The sequence below is a fragment of the Semicossyphus pulcher genome, unplaced genomic scaffold, assembly GCF_022749685.1.
Source record: "Semicossyphus pulcher isolate SPU_LCO1_2020_fin unplaced genomic scaffold, fSemPul1.0.p SCAF_3, whole genome shotgun sequence".
In the NCBI taxonomy this organism is placed as follows: Eukaryota; Metazoa; Chordata; class Actinopteri; order Labriformes; family Labridae; genus Semicossyphus; species Semicossyphus pulcher.
The window spans coordinates 30,577,344-30,599,073 of record NW_027211704.1 but is presented as its reverse complement, the minus strand read 5'-3'; the positions used below and the strand labels follow the sequence as shown (position 1 = coordinate 30,599,073).

At 41.5% G+C, this 21,730-nt stretch overlaps 1 protein-coding gene across 1 annotated transcript in view; it reads left to right on the top strand.

Moving 5' to 3' along the window:
* LOC138605535 (copine-9-like) overlaps positions 1 to 21,730 on the top strand; it is a 182,605-nt gene that overhangs the window by 25,785 nt on the left and 135,090 nt on the right. The window contains exon 3 of the mRNA XM_069677865.1: positions 5,173 to 5,219. Within this exon, the coding sequence (XP_069533966.1) occupies positions 5,173 to 5,219 (47 nt within the window). The remainder of the gene's footprint in view (positions 1 to 5,172; positions 5,220 to 21,730) is intronic.

The window sequence follows — 21,730 nt, the reverse complement described above, 5'->3', positions numbered from 1 at the left end:
CGAGATGCCTTGGGAGGATTTTTACAAGGTAATAAAACAAATTTTACAGAAAAAAACATATCAGACACAAATTATTATTTCAAGCAGAGCATTTTATACGTCTTAAAACATGACTGGAGCTGCTCTTTAACGGATTATTATGGAAGCTTAAATAACAAGCAATTTCAAAATATCACAAATCAAAAATTGGAGAACATCAACAGAGGGTTAAAGAACTCTTCTAATCCGTGGTCTTAAAACCCTCTGATTCTCTGCACTTAAATATCAATACAACACGCACGCATGCACGCACGCACGCGCGCACCCCACAGACAGTGTAAATGTTTTAGGAGTGCTGCCTCCATCACGTAAAGAACATACATAGTGCATGTGTGTGTGATTGTGATGGATAGAGGCTTGTTGCTGCCACACACACACACACACACACACACACACACACACCCCATAAATGCTTCACTTTCTGTCCATCTACCAAATGGAATCAGTTAGCCATCCGTCTCTAAACTCTCGACCTCTTGCCTCCTCTTCTCTGTTTCGGTATTTATTAATTTATCTTGACCCTGTTTTTCTCTCTCTCAGTTTTTTTCTCTTTGAAAAGCAGAGCACAGAAAATTGGGATGTACGGGTCCCGGCGGACGCTGGGTCGTTGTGGTCGGCTGGCCTCGTGTCCCACTGAAGCAGAAACATGATGCTTTCTGTGCTCTGCCTGCTTTTACCGTGCTTTGATGTGAGGGAGAGGAGAAGAGAGGGGGAAAGAGGAGAGGAAAGGAGAGATGAGGGGAGAGGACTGGAGAGGACAAAGTAGGAGATGAGGGAGGATATATAGCAGTGAAGATGTGGAAAACTGAGGGAGAGAAAGGACATGGAAAATTGGGAGGGGGCTGGGGGGGTGGGGGGGGCTGGAGAGGACTTAAGAGATGAAAGAAGGGGAGAGGATGAGGAGGTGAGAAGGGAGGTTAGAACACAGATAACAAGTGGACAGGTAACATGGCGGGATAAGGAGGAGGACAAGAGGTGGAATGGAGATAAGAGAGGACTAAGGAGAGGAGAGGAGAAGGAGGAGGAGTGAAGGTAAGGACATTGGAGGTGATACTAGGATGGGAGAGGACAATGAGATGAAGTCGTGGGAGGGGAGGAGTGGACACAGAAGAAGAGACAAGGAGAGGAGAGGACATAGGAGATGCAACAAGGAGGAATGGTTGAGGCAGAGGAGAGGACAGAGGAAAGGAGAAGAGCATAGGAGGAGTTGAAACCAAGGAGAGGAGAGAGGTAAATAGAAAAAAACATAAGAGGAGAGCATGGTGAGGGTGGTGAGGATTAAGTAGGAGAGGAGAGGAGTGGAGAGGATGAGACAAGCAACGAGTGGAGAAGAGGAGAAGTAAACAATAAGGGGTGTCCGAAGTGTAGCGAGAGGAAATAAGAAAAGAAGGGCAGGAAAAGAGGGAGGAGTAAAGGAAGTAGATGTGATGAAGAGGAGTTGAAGAGGAGTAGGAGAGAAGAATAGATGGATGGGTATCATTTCGCAGATAAAATTTACAGCAGTGAGAAACATTCAGATTCACTGTTATATTTTCATTATATATATCCTCAAACTCATTTTAGCTCAGGAGGAGGAGGAGGAGGAGGAGGAGGAGTTTTAATGGAAGTCATGCACTGTGTTTAACCTTGAGGAGGCCTTAAGAGTGTTTGGACAGCCACCTGAGCTGTCAGCTGAAACACAGCAGCACGATGCTGAAAGCTTCTGTACTCTGTGTGTGTGTGTGTGTGTGTGTAAACAAGCTTTAAAGTGGTATTCCTTGTTTTGTGTCTTTTAGTATCCATCAGTTTTGGTAAGAGATCACTCATGCAGTGTTTCTGCATTGAACTGCCTAAAAATCAGTCAGTCAGTGTTTTTCTTCCACTGGTGAACTTTATATGTTTAGTTTTTGTTTCTGTAATGAGGTATCATAAGATGAGGTAAAGTATACTTTATTGCTGTGCAGGGAAATTTGACTTGGGCTGAAGCCAATTCATCAAATATCCACTTGCCAACAATGTCATAATGCAAATACATGCATGAAACATACACAGATCAGCCATAACATTCTGACTTTGTGGGGTGTTCCCGGTCTGCAGTGGTCAGTACTTACCAAAAGTGGTTCAAGGAAGGGAAACCGATGAACCGGGCAGCTAAGGCTCAATGATGCGTATGGGGAGCGAAGGCTGGCCCATTACTGTAGCTCAAACTGCTGAAAAAGTGTAATGCTGGTTCTGATAGAAAGATGTCAGAACAGCAGAGCCGTAGACCGGTCAGGGTGCCCGTGCTGACCTCTGTCCACCCCCGAAAGTGTCTACAATGTGCACGTGAGCATCAGAACTGGACCATGGAGCGATGGAAGAAGGCTGCCTGGTCTGATGAATCACATTTTCTTTTACATCATGTGGATGGCCGAGTGTGTCGCTTACCTGGGGAAGACATGACACCAGGATGCACTATGGGAAGAAGGCGAGCTGGCGGAGGCAGTGTGATGCTTTGGGCAATGTTCTCCTGGGAAACCTTGAGTCCTGTCAATTATGAAGATGTTACTTTGACACATACCACCTACTTAAACATTGTTCCAGACCAAGTACACCCCTTTATAGAAACGGTATTCCCTAATGGCAGTGGCCTCTTTCAGCAGGATGATGCGCCCTGCCACTCTGCAAACATGGTTCAGGAATGGTTTGAGGAGCACGACAACGAGTTCAAAGTGATGACTTGGCCTGCAAATTCTCCAGATCTCAATCCAATTGAGCATCTGTGGGATGTGCTGGACAAACAAGTCCGATCCATGGAGGCCCCACCTCTCAACCTACAGGACTTAACCCTCCTGTTATGTAGCGAGTCAATATTGACCTTGTTTTCAGAATGAAACTGCTTCTGCTGGCCTTAATTGGTGTTATCAACACACACCCACACACACACACACACACACACACACACACATGCAGACAAGCGCACATACACACATGAATGCATGCTCGCACACCATATTTCACCTCAATCAAACACACAAACACACATACAGACACACTTTGCTATGGGAAAAATGGAACCCAAATTCCCCCTTCCCCGCTTTCACCCTAATCTCCCTACATCACCTGTGAAGTGTGAGAAAGTGCAGATATTATTATGGATTTGATGGAAACCTTTTATTTTCCTGCTGGAAAACTCTGCCCACACTCAGCGGGGGAGCGAAACATACAAAAGGGTCTCTGCATGAGAGTTCTACCAACATTACACTCTGCAGCTACATACAGTATACTCTGTGAGAAATGAGCAACACAAAGAAAAGGATGACATCCACATAGTGAAATAGATGAGGATGTGTCTGAAGACCATCTTGAGGTCAATTCTGATTTTGATGATTCTGATTATGTGTCAAGAACTGGAACCAGAGAAAGGAGGACTCAATTGCACGACACAACTCTGGAGCAGATTTAAACAAGGTTTAATAACAGTCAAAGTTCGGTACACAGGTAACCAATCCTACAAGGCAACAGCGTCAAAATCGTGAGGCAAGAGGCAGGTCAGAATACAAACGAGGTCAAGGCTTACGTGAATCAGAATGCTATGAGAATCCTGGAATAGGTACAACGAACTGGTGATGAGACATGGGGAGACATGAGGTTTAAATACAAGAGGTAATGAGGAGTGTTTAGTCACAGCTGGGGAAGAGACAATCAGGAGCAGGTGAGCACACGACGGGGGAAGGGACAGGACACAGACCTGAAACAGAGACAAGGGTGAGTGACCTTCAAAATAAAACAGGAAACATGAGACACGATACATGAGGGAACAAAAAACATAACTTCACTAAGGTTCAGACATGACATTATGAACCATCAGGTTTCTTCCCCTCTGCTGCCAGCCTCTTGTTCTATATCTTATTCTATTTTCTTATTTTTATTCTAGTTCAGTGTTAATTGTTCTGCACCGAAATCACCAAAACAAATTCTTTGTATGTGCAAACCTACTTGGCAATAAACCCTGATGCTGTTTCTGATTCTGATGAGTATTTGGGGCTCCTCATACTGGCTGGGGTCTATAAGTCAAATGATGAATCGACAGCCGGCCTGTGGGATGCAGGAACAGACAGGCCCATATTTCGAGCCACCATCTCTCTGGAGACTATTTGTTACTGTTTAGTATTTTTATGGAGGATAAAAAGTGGAAAATACCAGCTAAGTGTTCTGAACTGTCGGATGGTACTACGAGCTAAAGTACTTAACAATCTGTCGGCTGTCTCTACAGATCAGCAGAAAATGAGAGACTGAAGCTCGTAACAAACACTGCCAGATATAAAAGAATCAGCTTTGCAAATGTTTTGGGAGGAAGGAAATTCATTCAATGTGTTGTTACACACAATGCTGGTTGATGATTAACACTGAACACAACTTCTTTTTGCTCTACAGAAAACTCCACAGGGCACTTTTTTCTCAGTGTCTCACATTCTCAGATCCAAAACACACCCTGGCCGAGTCCACGCAGTTCACAATTAACTCCATATAAAGAAATGATTTAGTTCTGAATCAATAAGTCACCTTCTTTTGAGAAGGGAATGGAAGATACTGTAAGGGATGCATTACCTGTTTCGTGTCTGAATCAGTTAAACTGAATTTTGCCTCCAGTGTACTTTATTATTTTTCTGCAGCAACAACACATTCCTCGCAGGCACAATCAAAGTTAATCCGTTGTTTTACTGCTCTCGTTCATTTCTCGTGGAAATAGCATTTTATGTCTTCTGTACACTTTTCCATTTATTTCTCAATATTTGATAATACAGATAAAAACAGCAGATTTTTTTTTTTCATGAACTATTTTCTCGTAATTCTGAGATAATTTACTCGTTAATTTGGGAAAACAGAGCAGATTAAAGTGAATGCAATAATCTTCTGTAGATAATAAAGTTTTACTAGCTTTTTTGTAGATACTGTCTTTTTCTTTGATTAGTGGGAACGCTGCAACGAGACGATGGACAAGAAGGAAGGGCACCTTTTGCAAGCAATTTAATTGTTACGCTGCAGAGCTGCTCCTGTCATTATTTGCTTTCACTGTGTGAGATTTAGAGATTTTTGTTTGCCTTGAAATTGAAATTGCCTTAAAAGTGCAAATTTACTCTAAAATATGTACATTTTTCTGTCTCTTCTCAGTGGTGGTGTTGTACCTCCAAGGCCTGGGGACCAAGGAGTGGAGAGAGGTGAGTGGAATGTCTCTAAAGCTGTGTCCCAATCCACGGGCTGCAGCCTTCGAAGGAGGCGGTCCACAGAGGATCCTCCATTCATAGCCTGTGTAGACCTCTAAAGCCGAACTGAAATGAGACGGTCTGGTCTACCCTCGCGTCACCAAACGCCACTCTTGTCGCCTAGCAACAGGTAGCTAGCGGGCTAACTAACTAGCATAACTCGCGTTGTGTAACATAACCATTTTTTTTAAGATAATTTGTTTTAAGGGCCCTTTCGTTTTCTTAAACATGTGTAAAACTTGCTATTCGATTGAGTTGAAACCAAAAACGTTTACATTTGAAAGTGTTTTCCTCAGGCGTTTAAAAGTCCACCATTTCGTTTGAATTAGCGCGCAATGCATCTCGGGACAATGGGCCGCACCTGATGGATCCTTGTGGCCAGGGAATTTGTCGGCCGTATCTAAAGGAGCCTTCGAATTGGGAGAGCCTTCGACGCGCTTCTGTGACGCAATCGGCCTTCAAATATGGCAGAATCCGCCGGATTGGGACACAGCTTAAATCTTTAGTCCAGATGAAACAGTTGTTTTGCTTCCAAATTCATGGATTCAACCCGTCAATTTTCAAAGATTAAAGTGGTGACTGGGCTGATCAGACAGTGAATGTTTTGCAATTTTTTTGCAAAAGGTGGTATTGACTGTCTGCTGTAGATTGTAGAAAGGAGTGCTTTCTTCTATTGAATGTGGCTCGACTCCATTATTAGTTTGCACAAACCCCTTTTGTTCGGTCACATTACAAGACTTAAAAGTGACATTGTTGTGGTATCAGTGGTCATGTGGTAAGTAGTGGTAAAATTAGAAGCTGCAATAGAAGTGCTGACAAAGTATCAGCGCTCACAGCAGTGGTCTGTAGTAGTATCTGTTGTAGTAACAGTTGCTTTTCTGCTTCCTTCAGACCCTTTGAAATGTGTGCTTCCTCCTGTGTACATCACACTAACCTGTGGCTCATGTTCTACTGTCTGATACAGAATAGCAAACTATCATTTTCTTTATCTGTCCATGTTTAAAGTGGTTTGCAGACATCTCTGTGCAATGATATGTTCAAACCTTTAAATGTAAAGTACTACATACACAGCTATATGCAGAGCCCCCTCTGAAGTATATAATTTGTTATCAGGACTATCCTCCAAGAGGTATTGAACAGGAATTAATTAGCTTTCATCTGATTGATCCTTTAAGCTGCGCTAATCACTGTTTTCTTTTGGCAAGAGATCAAACTACTTCCTTCTATGTCATGACAATCCCCAAGAATCATCATCAAGTCTCTTTCCCTCGGCACTGAGGATTCTGGCCTGGTTTCCACCATTAACTGGCAGTAAAAAAAAAGCTCTTATAAAAACAATTAACACTGCCTTTCCAGTAAAGTGACAAAGTTAGCAACAAGCGAGTGAACATGGTGGAGGACTGAGGAGCTAAAGAGAGTGATAGTTTTCTCAGGAGTTGGTGGAGACAAACAAAGAGCTACAAGAAGAGTGACTCTGCCTTTTTCAGGTTTGTCAGGTTGCCTGAAACACAACTTAAAAGGAATTCTATTGTTTCTCTGCTGGATGGAAAAATATGCAACTGTTTGCTTCCTTGTGCTTGATGTCAGTTATTTACAAACTGTGCCTAACTGTAATATTTTAACTATTCTGGAAAACTAGAGTTAAATGAAAATCAGAAAAATCCCTTGCCAATGTTGTGGCATTAAATAGTTCTGTACTCCAGTAATAGTTTTCTTCAATTAGATATAAACATACACAAACTGCTCGCCCTCAGACATCACGCTCCCTGTGGTGGTTATAATGAGGATATGAATAAATATATTTTGCTCTGCATTAATACCTGCCACCTGCCAGCAGAACTGTAGATAAGCAGCAAACTAAAGTGCTGAACCAGCAGTGCCTGCAGTGTATTGATCATCAAAATTACCATCTACATGTAGGGTAAACCTAAACCTAAAAGTTCTACACTCCAGTCAAGTGAGATTTCGTGTGTTCAGGTAGGTTTGAGTCCCGCCACAACCCCTCTGCTGACAGCTCAGTAAGTTTCAGGGTCATCAGTCCAAGGACCTCTATTCTTAGATGTTTCACCCCTTATCCCCAATCATCCCCTGGTGGGGCAGTCAGCAGGGCATTGTTTCTGACACCTTCTAGTCCTATTTGTCCTTCTCATCCCCACATCCATCCACCTGTCAATTCTCTTTTGGTCTCCAACCAGCTGGACATACATCAGATACCGACTGAAGAAAGGTGCCTAGGAACCTCACCAGTTCCCTGAACCACCTCAACTGGCTAATTTCTACGTGAAGGACCAGAAGTTTTGACTTCCAGATGTCTAACCTTCTTACCCAATCACTAAAGCAGAGGCGAGCATCCCTGCTGAGGAATCATTATTTACTTGCTGCTGTCTGCCATGCCGTTTTGGTCGCTACCCAAAGCTCATGACCACAGGTCAGGGTTGGAATATAGATCGAGTGAAAAAAGCTTTTCCCTTCCTGCGTTACTGCTAATGCTACACCAATCTGCAAGTAGATCTCACAATCCATTTTACCCTCACTTGTGAACCAGACTTGGAGATAATCAAACTCCTTCCTTAGAACAATAACTTACTCCCAACTCTGAGTGAATCCACCTTTTTGTAGCAGAGAGCAATGACCTCAGTCTCATAGGTTCTGACTCTCACCCCAAAAGCTTCACGCTCAGCGTCGAAACGCCCCACTGCATGCTGGAGATAATTTGATGAAGATTGATGAAGAACCATCTGCAAAGAGCAGAGATGCAATTCTGTCCTTAAAGGGACTCTCTCTTTCCCCGAGTTGCACCTTTAAATCCTCAAACAAGAATCATAGAATCGATAAGAAGGTACAACCCCACGCAGAGGTAAAAACTAACCAAAACATGTAACCAAGGTAAAGGAATCAGATCTCACTGGTTAAACAAGGACCCAGTGGCTCAGAGCAACAGCCCCGGTACCACATACACCGGTTGTACGCCTTCACCAAATCTTTGTTCCATGCCAGCCTTCTCACCCAGAGCCAAAATCTTGCCTTCTCAGCTTCTGCTGACACCTCCCTGTCGGCTTTGTGCAGTCCTCTCCTGTACTCCTTGGTCTTTGGGTAGACGTGTTCTTGAGCCTCCCACAAAGCCTCTTGTGCCATCCTGCACTAAGCAGAGCTTTGTGCTAGATTCAGCGTCCCTGCACTCTGCTACCAAGTCTGCAAACTTTGTTATCTTCCTGTTATAGAACACTGAGTTTGACCAGCAGCAGAGATATTTTGGCCGTGTCCCAGAGCACCCTGTATGGCCACAGGGCGGTTCTGAAATGCATCAGACTGAGTGTGTGTTGGAGAGTAAAAGACGCAGAACGACATTGAAGGTGCTGATAAATGGAGCACAGTCATTTCACAAAATGGCAACAAATCTTCAAGAAGGCAGAACTTGAAGGTAACAACACATTAAAAAGCATTTGCCATTCCCATCACATTTATTATAGCTCAAACAAACTGAAATGAAAAATGGCCTGCGCTTCCCTCCAGTAAGGTCACATCTAAAGAGTGTTGAAACAGGCGTGGAGCAATATGTCCTGTGACGGTCACACTGATCAGAGTGTTTTATGGCAAACAGAATGCAATAAAAACTAAGCCTTTCTGTGACGCCTGAGCAGCCAAATATAGGAATTCATAAATTGGAAAATCTTCCGAGACACTCTGGGAGGTCGGCCCTGGTGCACTGTGGCTGTGTCAACATATAGAAAAGCTCATATGTCTGTCTCTCTCTTTCTCCTGTCTGCCTCAAAACAGAGAGTGTGCAGTAATTTGTGCTCTGTGTTATCAAAGAAAATCAGTCTCACCTCAGTGGGGGTCCAAACACACACATAGATCTCAGTGCGTCTCAATCTGTCTCACAGGGAGAGGATGCTTTCAGCGGTGCTGTATACACTCAAACACAGAACTTTGACATTCACACACACACACAGTTAAGCAGTGGTCGATGCACCCATAGAGCAGTATGGATCCGTTTGCAGGTAAATGGCTCTGCAGCATGTCACTGTAATCTCAGCTATGTGATGCTGACCGGCAGCTAGCGTCACAAATCGATGGAAACACTGAGTTGTTTTCGAGTTACAGCAAGACTGTAAATAGTGGATGTAGCTTCCTCCAGGTCTGAAATTGAAGCAAACATCAAGACGCCTTTAACCTGCATTGTTTCATATGGCCAGCAGGGAGCAACTCCACTGGTTACAGGAAGGAAGGCTGATCCGATGGAAGCAGATGAAAAGATGAAACATTTTCCTGGTCTCAAGTGCTAATTTCAAATCTTCTTCAATGCAGCAATATACTAATTGTTTTGGTTATGGTTCAAGAGTAAAAAAGATGTCAAGGAGGATGAGCTTTAGGGCACGGATAAGTTGTGATCAATTTCTGAACCCACTGACTATCATCTGACACGATATAAGTTCTGTGGGGGAAAGACGATATTTCAGGGCTTAACATGTAGCCAGCGGTTATTCAGATAAATGATGACTTCCTTTCCCATGCACTGGTCATTGTTTACAGTCTAACTTGCAACTTTAAGTGTGAGAATCAAGTTACAGAGGAGATGCAGCGTCTTTGACCGGATTGTTATCTGGATTTGTTTGCAGATGTCTCAGTTTTGTTCTGTTTTCCTGCATACAAACAAAGCCGACAGAAATGCAACAGCAGCATCACTACTCAGAATAAAAAATCTCCAAAAATCTTGTTCTTCACCTTCAGATTCTGCATATATCTGTTTATAAGGATGACCTTGTTTCTAGTAAGTGGCTACCACAGGCTACTACATCTGAATAATGCCTCGTTCAGAGGTCAGTTGTTCTCTATAGCTGCTTTCCCACTGGTCAAAAAACCAGCTAACACCCGCTAACACCTGGCTTTTTTGCTTAATGGGAAAGGTTACAATCGGCATTCAGACCCGGGTCAAATGACTCTGCAGCAGCAGACCCAGGTAATTATCGCCTCGGCTCCGATCGGCATTGATGGGAAGACAAAACCTTGGTCGACATGTTAATCTTCGCTCCCTTTCTGGCGCAATGCTATGCTCCGTCGGTAACTTCTGCGACTTGTCATATAAGCTACAAATTAAGCCCATCTCTATCCAAGCAGCACTCGAACATCGTTCCAAATTTGTTGGCGCAGAGTTTGATAAACAGACAGAGTAATAGAGACAATTAAGACCTAACCACTGTAACATCTTCACTGTCTATCAACCCTTTCCAGTTTCCAGTGTGTTTGTGACATCAGACGGTGACTCCACTGGCAATGGGAAAAGAGACAAGTGACATCTATCTGGTGATCAGTAAAGTACGATCTTATCTTAAGAACCTGCGTCAATGTGCTAACTTTGGTGGGAAAGGGGTTAAAGAGAAAAATAAATATCACAGATCAGAGTATTTTGGATCAATATCGCTAACCGAGCTAGTGCTAGCATTAGATGTCAATTTAAATAAGATGGAGATGCCCACACCCAAACTCAGGGATTTAAAACCCACAAACAGTCTATAGGCTACAGCTACATGCAGCATGACTTGATCTTCATCATCCAGAGAAGATATTAAACTGTTAAAACTAACACATACTGTATATGTCACAGATTATTAGGTAAAACATCAACTATGAAAAGCCATATGGTAAAAAACTATGTTAAGAAATGAATTGACAGTGAAATATCTCGTTCAAGTAACAAATATGAAGGACTGAACTGCATCAGTGTTTTGTATTCCCGCTTAACACCTGAACTTGTATGAAGAGTCCTTGAGAGAGTGTTCGTTGCCCTTATTACACTTCTTTTAATAAAGGTTTAGTTAGTTAGTTTAGTTAGGTTTAGTTTTTCTGCCTTATTGACAGTGTTTGACTAAAAGGTTTCTGCAATGCTCATAGAGGTAAACTTTCCAAACTTCAGAGTGAGTTGAAGGGAAAATATTAGGTTGCTTGGAGCGATAGCGCGGTAATCCTCTCACAGATTTAAAAAGTATGCAGGATAAACTGTGAAGCCTGCATCTAAGCAAAGATATCATAATACCATAAAATGCCTCTTGCTTCTGTGAGAAGATAAAAGTTTATCTTGAAGCATCCTTAACTTTATTTTCCTCCCTGCTTCTGTATCTGAGCAGCGAGCCAAAGCCTTCCCCCTCTTGCTCTTGAATTTCCGGGGCTCTTTTTGCTGGTGATGACTGCTGAAACAGAGGCGCGTGGTTTGGCTGTGAATGCATTTTCCGCTGCTCTTTATTTTTATAAATCAGGACTGATTGAAGAGCACAGGAGCTTTTCTTCAGGCCTGGGTTGCCAGGTTGGAGTCCAGCCACAGTTGGAGATCTTCCATATGGTTTCAGGTCCCACTCAGCTGCCCACTTCCTCCGCTTATGGTCTCCCTGGACAATAATATAGCTGTCTGTCAACAAGCAAAGGAAGGCAAGCAGCGCCTTAGCGGTACATGTATTGTCACCAGCTTGTAGTACGTGGGCTGTCTGAACACATTGGCAGATTGGGCTTGAGGCACTTTTTGATGCAATTAGCAGAAATCTTATTCTCACACTAACGTGGAGATAATAATTACCGCTCTGCCAAAAACCAACTGTCTTGATATTTTTTGTGGAAGAAACTGCTGAGAAAACTTATCCAACAAAAAGGGAATCTGTCGAAAACAGAGCTTATTAAAAGACTTCTTGTCAGTGTGTGTGTGTGTGTGTGTGTGTGTGTGTGTGTTTGTGTGTGTGTGTGTGTGTGTGTGTGTGTGCGTGTGTGTGTGCGTGTGTGTGTGTGTGTGTGTGTGTGAGAGAGAGAGTTAGAGAATAGAGAGACGTCTCATATTCCATTATATGAAACCAATCTCCTACTCTAGCTCTCAATTCTGTCTCGGCTGAGCTTGTTACTCACAACACTCCTCTCTCTTTGCTCATTTTAAAAACAATTGTACTTGTTAGTTTGGGGGAGCAGTACTTTCTCTGAGAACTCCTTCTCTGTTCCAAAGTCGGCCGTTTCAGCCCATTTTTACTCCCAACATTTTAAATACTGCAGTTTGGTCAGTGGCCTTACGCTTCAAGATATGATGATAAAGGTGTTCCACCAGCCTCATTTTTTATGCTGTGCTCTGGCTTATTGTGTTGAGGAGCCTTTGAGGTCAGATTATGTTTGAGGAGCACAGAAAACTGCATTTGGTGGCAGTCAAGAATGATGGACAGGTCAAACAAACAAGCTTCTTCCAGGATCCCCGTGTGACTACAATACTCGCAGTGAAAAAGTTGACTTTAAGTATAAAGCTAAAATAAAATTTGTTTTTCTCTGGTTCTTATTTATAGGTCTGTGTTTGTGTAAATTAACTTTTGTATTATTGTGTAAAACATTTCTCAGTACTTCCAAACAGAATCTTCTCATTCAGGTCTTTTATTTGCAGAAAATACCGACTGGTTAAGATAACAAAAAGATGCAAAAAAGATTTTTTCAGACCTCAAATAATGCAAAGAAACAAGTTCATGTTCATGTTTCAACAACAGAATACTAATGTTTTAACTCAGGAAGAGTTCACAAATCAATATTTGTAAAATTAAAAAATTCAATACTTAAGCCAACCTCTTTGCCCCTTTCACCTCGGTTTGCGCCCAGATTGTGCGCCGTGTAACTCGCAAAAGTCGGTCGGACATACCCTATATCCGTTAGCGCCATGCGCTTTAGGCTGTGCGCCTTCCGCCATCTAAATAGGGCCGGTACTGTTAAAGCACTTGGTCGGAGGACGAGAAAAACTCTTTAAGTACAGTCCATTTACCATTTTTTTAAAACTAAAATAGTTATCTTTTTCCTAAACTTAACCAAGTAGTTTTGGAGCTTTAACCTAACAAGACGATGACTGTCTCTCTCTCTTGTTGCACATTCAAAACCCAAAGTGTAACATGTTAAAAGTAAGTTTTTTGAAATTCTAAATGGACATGCTGTTGCAATTGATAACTTGATAGCTTATTTTGAAAATCTAACCAGACATGACACGATTTTTATTGCTAACTTGACCGTTAAGCCCTGCACATACAAAACTAGTGGGGGAACTAAGTCGTAACATTTTGAGGCTTAGGGTCACTGAGGAAGCGTCCCCTTTTCGACATACTTCCTGCGTCCCTATGTCAGGATCAGCTACTTTCTTGTCCTGTGAACATATATCACTGTTGATGTTCACATCTTCTTCTTCTAATGTTTTGTATCTTTAGAGTTGTGTTTTCTTATGTCACGTGATTACATGGAAATAAAGGGTAGAAATGCAGTGTGAGACTGGTTGTGGAATGTGCATATTTAGGGTCATGGAAATGCTATTCTCCCTCGCTTCTTGTTATTGGGAAAAACAGAGAGCCGACCTGAGGCGTACACATACTAAGCAGCTGCATGGGGCCTCATAGCCACAAGGGCCCCTAAACAAACTGAAAATGAGTCCCTTGTGCCTCGGTTAATTTCTGTCAGATTTCAAATTCAGGAAGATCTACTCATCTTCAGTTTTATATAAAGAGGATCAAACTACTCGTGAAAAAGGGGCTTGAATTAACAAACCCACAGAGAATGACCAGTGAGTCCAAATTGATTTAATTTGGGTCAACAATTCATCAACAATAACTGGGTTAACTTCACCACCCAGTACCAATGAGTAGAAAACTAGACAAGACAAGACAATGGGTTGTTTTGACCCAGTTATATATGGTCCCATATTTTTCTCTTTTTTAAGTTTGCACTTTTTATCTTTGATATCCTTAGAAGACATTTTTTGGTACCAGTGGAGCTCTAGCAAGAACAGGCTTTTTGGTTTGATAGCTTCTTTGAGAAACCTGCAGCTTTTTGTGCCTTACAGAAAAAGATGTGAGCCAATCAAATGGTCAGATTTTGAAATTTTTAGAAATAAATGTTTTCTAGTGCGATCCTTATGAAAGCTGTGCAATGATACATTAGCTTTCTGAGCTCCAAAAAGCTGCAAGCTTGGCTTGCTAATGTAACAAAAGAATGACTTCCTGTTAATAAAGTTAATAAAATTCAAACAACAACAATTAAAGGGACTCTTAATGAATATGGGCTGAGTGCATTTCCCTGTGGATGGAGCTTTTTGATACTTCACAGTATTTATATAGACCTATCCTGCTTTATATATATATTTTAATCTTACTCCTTACTATATTGGACCTTAAAACGTTACATTAAACTCTCTGTATTGTAAGTTTATATTTTTGAAGTGATTTGATATCATAACCTGCAGCTTGTCATTGTACATTTGCAGCCAGGGCCCCCAAAAGTTCAGTCTCGCCCTATAAAAGTTATTAGTTGTTGTGCTGTGATAGTTACTTGAGTAAGTGTTTCCACCAGACTCTGCTCTCTCTCTCTCTCTCTCTCTCTCTCTCTCTCCTGCTTCATTAGCTCATTTCTGACAGTGCCTGCCTGCCAGCCTAACCTGTTCCCCCAGGAGGCACACAGCTATGCTAACCTACTTTTTCTGAGACTTGTGGGGAATAACAATAATAATGATGCTATCCCCATTTCAACTGACACTTCGTGTCCACATTGTGGGTGCATTTCTGGATCCCTGATCCGTTGGGACCAGCTCAGCCTCTGTCTGTCTCTGTCCTGCTTTCTGTCTGACTACAGTCTCCTCCACTTGTAGACAGTTCATTGGAGATGCAGCAGACTCTAATACAGAGGGAAGCTGCCCTGATTGGCTTGGTGCTGCCAGGCTGTTTTCATGCACACACTACAATCCTGCTGAGAGGCACTGAAACCAGACACACACATGTGCTATTAAATGGATTGTTTTGTGCCGAAACCCCTCTAGTTCAACTTTATTTATCAGCCACAGAGAGAATGGGTCTTCTGAAATCATTAGATGCTCCTCTGCTACAGCACTGCAACATTTTTGATTAAACTCATGCAAGTACAATAGCGACAACTCAGTGTTTTGTTGATTACTTTGCATTAGGCTGGGGTTGTTTGATCAGAGTTTGAGTGCTTACAAAAGTACTTACAATAGATCTCTGTATTGAATGGCATTGTTTTGTTCTTTTAGTGTTTGATGGTGTACAACTACTTGATGCTTTGCCGTGGCTGCAGAGATTTAAAACCTCAAAGGGAACATTTTACGTTTGTATTTGCGAAACAGCATCATCAGAAGTAATCCTGCGAGTTCACGAACTTCTTGACCTTGCAATTTTGACCTATTGCCGCAACTTTTCTGCAAACTTGATCAGTCTTCCTTTTTCCCAGCGTGTGTGAAGTCACCAAACTCACTCCTTTGTTATACAAAAAATTGATCCCTGAGGTCTGCAAGGTTGCATAATCATCTCAGGGCATCTTTTACTGTATTACATGCTTGTTACAGATGTTTGTGTCAGCGCTGATTCTCCAAATAGTCATCATACACTGAGATAAATAATACGTATTATTTCATGGCAATTTTAGTGTCATTCAGTCAGTCCTGACACTGACTGGAAGTGATCTCTCGCTCTGCCAAAAGATGGCTTTATTGGAGCGTTTCTCCCGGTCGCTCACAGTGGATGTTTAATGTGTTCCACAGAAAAGTCCTAAAACATCACGACTTTATTTGAAGCTATTTAAAAATGGTGCTGTGAAATCAGACATTTTTCACTGCTGCAACAATCACAGAAAATGCCCGCACAATCGGGACTGCTTGACATTGTTATTAGGTCTTACTAGGTCAATAACACTTCAGTAAAAACCACGGAAGGAAGGAAACCTTTATCTCAATGAAGCCATGTGTAAATAAAAAGACTGGTTTTATATAGAAATGTGTTTGATGTTTGTTTTTATGTATTTTACCTTTATTTTAACAGAAATATTTCCATTGAGACTTTGTTTCTCAATGAGAATATTTATCTCCTTAATATTTAAGAAGAATTGATAACGAACATCACAATTTTACAAACAGAATTGACATAAAACTATAAAACTATACAACTTTCAACAACAAGAAAGGTGCACTCACTGGTCAAATAATTCATAATCCAGTTTTTATGATCTTCCATCCTAATAAAATGCTGTAGTTTAAGGTTATTCTGTAACTCAGACCAAGATGGGGGAGCAAAAACATTAAAAGCACTTTTACCAAAGACAGAAGTAGTAAAAGTTTAGGATGTTATCTTTACAGTATTAGTCTAAGTTGTCTTCCTCAAAGGGTGATTAAGTGATAAGAACATCTCAGAAGTGCTCGGTGGTGGCGGTTTAGCTGTGTGCTTTCTGTGTTGGCTGAATGATGAAGTGGCCCTGAAAGATCAACACGCTGAATCTTAAGTAATCTCGTTCAAAAGAGTAAACACAAACACATTAAGACACATTTTCATCAATTTGACAGAGCATGCACAACATTAAGTCAAATTGTTTATCAAGGACAGACACAGACAGCCAGAGAGACAGAAACTACTTCATCTTCATATCAGGATTAGCTCATGGAAACACTTGAGTGACAGGTACACAAAGTATTGCAGTAAATGTGTGTAAAGCGTGCTCAACAGAAGCTCTTCATTGAGCTACACAAAACCTCACCAGTCACACTGACAGCAATACAACAGGTGAAGGTTTTAACATGAGAAAAGCAACAATAGTTTAATTTCTCTTTCTGACCTTTCAGCTGATTTCATCGCGAGTGACGGGCCTTGTTTGTGCTGTTTGGTATCTTAATAACACTCCCTTTTTTGAACTTTTACAAGTCAAGACATGCTTTTATGGTAACTATGATGTGATCAAATGTTTTGTTATATTACAATACCAATACCTTAATTCTAGCTCTTTCTGCTCTGTGACATGTATGTAAATATAAGCATCGCCTGGTGGCATCAAACACAGTAGAGTTTCTTCTCTTATTTGTTACATTTTATTATGAAAGTGTCATAAAATGGCATGTTGCATTGTAATGCAATAAGCCTATTTGTTGCACCAGCTTCTGTTAAATGTACATATCAGTATAGCCCTTTTGACACATGATGGTCTATTTCTAATATTGTTTTAATCACTTTGTTTATTGCTGATGGTATTTGTATCTTCTTTTGACTAAGGGTAACCCTTTAAGTCTTGAGCACTGTTGTCACTTTGTATATCATGTTTACCAAGTCTGTCTTGTGCCTGGATTGTGTGTGTAAGGAGGCCCTCACTGTAAACCAAATCTACCTACTGGTACAAAAAAAGTAACCTAACCTAACAGACACTCCTGACAATTTCCGAAGAGAATTCAAGACAATCTTTCCCTGGAATTTTCCAGAGTTAGGGTTCGCACATGTCCCTCACAGCAGGAGATTTTCCCTGTCGGATGGGGGTGGGGGTTGGGGGTCTCATGAGGCAGGACATGACGTAAATAGAATGCTGCGGCTGCAACTGGCGAACAATTTGGCATTAGCACTTACACCCAGAAGCTCCCTTCCTCTCTCCAATTTGCAGACGTCTTTGCTTGTGTCATCTTCTAAATGATCCTCCTTCTTCAACCTTGGATGTTTTTAATCATCCTGTTATGTGTTGCTCTTCTGGTTTCCCACTGGTCACATGATCTAAACGTCATCACCCCACCCACTAGCTTGAAGTGAATGTTCCCGTCTATTACCTGCTGCGTTCACACATCAGCTCACCCTGACTTCTTGTGGACATTTCACAAGGAGGCTGGCAGGAAAAAGTTGGGATTAAGTCGTTTACGCATGCAGCCCACCAGGACCATGTCAGGAAATTTTAGGAGTGCAGTGCATGTGTATAAGGGGCTTATTTGTGCTGGAGAAGAAGGAAGGCCAACACAATAGATGGAAAGTCAGTGCTCGAGTTTTATCCCAAAGTGCAAATACCTACACATCAGGGCACTTGCAACTGTAAGTTGTGGAATATGCTCAAATCAGGCATGATCCTGTGTAGGAATACTGGTATAGGCATGAAATCATGGTTTCCTTCTCATGTGCAGTTAAGCATTCTTTATTTTCTATGTGAAAGGACAGCTTATACGTTCAGAGAGTCCATGATAGAGGGGAGGGTTTGCAGGTAGTTCAAACAAGTCTGTTATAACAGCACCACTGAGGAGAACAAAGGGGAACAAAGACTTCTGAAGAGTGAGCGTTGGTGAGTTTCTGGGTATGAATAAAACCAAATCATTATAGCATATACATAAATACAAGCCAATCATAAAAATCTCCAAAATGCTGAAACCGTCCATCATGTGTTATTTTCTTTGCTGTTTTATGCTGACTCCTGAAGTTTATTTTAGGTAATTTTAAACATAATATCAAATTTATTTTGTCCTGGAAGATTTAATGTTTGGCTCCCGTGTGACGCCGCTCTTCTTTCCCGTGTGTTCAAAGTAACAAACGAACCAAAACAAAACCAAAAAAGAAAAACTGACAGCCTTTTGGAATCACTTCTGAAAAATGAACTCCCTGCAGGTTCTTGGTTTGTATTGTTATTTATGGGAAGGAGGCAGTATGGACTTCCAGTGTGCTGCTGTCACTGCTGGATCAAAAGATCGTGATGCAACACTGAGCCAAGAACTCTGCCCCCCTCCTCCATCCCCTTTAATCCAGGCCCTTAAATCCAGGCTCTTGCTCTGTGAAGTCAGGGAGAACAGTTAACAAGTAAATATGAAACAAAGGCTGTAATTTAAGCCTCAGCAGATCAGCGGTGGCAACAACACGGTGCTCTGGTCCACCCATGATGCACTGTAGGGGGGAGGAGGTTTTCTATGTGCCCACACTATGGAGTATGTTGGCGTTTAATCATCTTTCCACCTGAGATTAACACACAGATAGTTTTAAATGTGGTTTACGTGGCTAAAAGGAGAAAAAACATTTCTCTCTTGAAATGTTGTACCCTTTTGAAGCTGCTACTTAACAACTTAAATAAAGCAGAAAGAGAGAGAGAGATCAGCAGCTCCCCTGAGTCCGCTCACAAATTGCATGAATGGAGTCTTAATTCTCTTCACATCCCGAGTGTCTGTTTGAGTTGATTTATTTTAATTGATTTTGTGTTTTAAGCAGGAGCCACCAACTCATTGATCCTATTGAGTTATAAATCAGTCACAAAGCATTTAAGTCGACAACTAATTAGTTCATTTTCATCAATCACAATGATCTCCGACGGCCATAAACATCTACTGACCGAACATGCTTTCTTCGTCTGAGAGCTACTTTGAAAAAAATGAGAGCTACTTGCACTACATCGCTGTAATCGCTGGTGGCGCTCCGTGTTGATTCTTTTGTTGACTGAAACGTTGGTACCACAGATGAGACACTCACACTTTTCCTTCACATTCGTGAATAAAAACGTTCCCACATCCCGTGGAGATAGTATGTTTTCTGCCTTTTCTTGGCGTGGCACCTTCATTGTCCATGTCCGACCTGTCGATGGAGGTTGCTGCAACATTGCTGTGATTGGTTAGGTTCAGACGTTGACAAACTTGCCAGGAGTATCCCCATTTTTTATTGACAGCTTATCAGCCTATCCTATTATTTTGTATTGGAGGGGGTGGGACATCTGTGTGTTTGATTGAATTGAAGTGGGAAGAGGCGTTCAAGGTGCATTTATTGTTGCCAGATTTTTTGCAGAGTCTGTGAACCTCTTGGTGAGCTGCTAAAATGCAGGCTACGAGCTACCTGTTGGAGACCCCTGCTTTAAAACATACAAATGATCTGAGCAAAAATATTATAATTTTTGCTGTAATATGGTGTTTCCACAAAATAAAAAAATCAATCTATAGCTTTTTGGCTGACCGTCGGGGTCAGCCCTACACACAGGTCTGTATGTGACTGACTGAGAAACTGACTGAGTGAGTGAGTGAGTGAGTGAGTGACGATACTTTCACAGCCTTAGAGACAGAGAGAGTTGCGACACAATGGTGGATCATGTCTATGCGGCTGTGGATACTTTGTTCGGGGAGTATGCGGGGCTGCTTGTCTGCTGCCCTCACCTACGTCCACAGTGCGCACCTGCTTTCGAACACGTTGTCATCGGCCTCATAAGGACAGTCCTTGTAACACATTGCCCACAAAAGCGCACATTGACCTGATGCGGTCAGCCACATACGAGGTTTTGACCTGGTCTTGTTAAATATTGTTCATTTCAAAGGTGTAATTGCTCAGCAAAAAATGCTCCTTGTTCACTGAAGTCTGTTCATAATTGTGTCTCTGCAATTTTCATAAACTCAAGTTTTGTAAAGATTCTGTTTTAGAGTTTTATAGTGGATTATATTGGATTTTATTGACTATGTTAATTATTGCATTAAGCATATTCGATTATGTTAATTCTTATGCAAAAACCTCCAAATGTAAATCACAACTATTTTGCAACAGCAAATACATTAAGAAGGAAACCTCACACATTGATCAGGTTTTCTATTTACAGAATAAGAACATGGGGTTAATTAACATTCATCTGAAAGGTCACAAAATGTTCATACGAAAAAAGTCTCAGTAAAATGTATTCTGCCAACATTTTTACATACACTATCTGTTGTTTTCAGTACAGCTTAAATACGCTTTTTATTCTAACGTCACTGGCAGCACATTTTACTCTTGTTGAGAGAAAGTCGGCACAAGGTTGACATGACGGCCCAAGCAAAGACCCTATCGTATTCCAAGGGATTGTTAATCTTTGTTATTTGTATTTTTGGTGCTTAAAGCTCCTGTGAGGAGTTCTTTGCTGATTATGAAACAGACTCAAACTAATTCTAATATGACCTACAAAAGCAAACCAGACCATCAGCGACAACTTTGATTATTTCTATATAGTTATTTCTGATGCCTGAAACCGCTGGCGGGGGGTAGGTGTCACACGAAGCGATTAACTGCACACCGCCTTTGTTTACATTTTCCAGGGCAGAAATTTAAAGTGAGTGATACATATGACTGTTAAAGAAAGCATGATGAGATTTTTTGTTAAAAACCACCACTTAAGCATGTACAGGACACAATCAGTAGAGAGATAAGAGGTACAGCTTTGTCCACAGGGGGGGCCAAAATGTACACAAACCGAAGTTCCTCACAGCAGCTTTAATCACATTTTTCGGCCACACACCCCTCAAAAGCCTTTGAAATGTTCAACAAAGAAGCTTCGACATGTCAGCTAGATAAAAAACTAGGTAGGCAAATGTAGGATCTCCAGACTTAAGTGTCTCATTGCCATGCCCTACACCCAACAGGAAGTCAGACATTCTGAATAAAATGTGCAATTTAAGTGTATTTTACTGTAACTTTTACAAAGTCACGCTTGCAGGTTAACAAGACTTTGACTGTGCTTTACTGCAAAAGTTTCCATCACTGCCACCACCTGTCCAAACCTTGCTTGTCCTCAGACAGCTCCTTGTGTGGCACATACATGAAGCTTTTCATTCACTCAAAAAGGTGTTTCCTGTGAATATGATCCGAGCAGTGATTTCTTTTAGTATCACACAATTTAGTTGTATATGTAATTCTAATCACACACAGTTGGTAAAAACACTTGCATTGAGAAACAAGGTC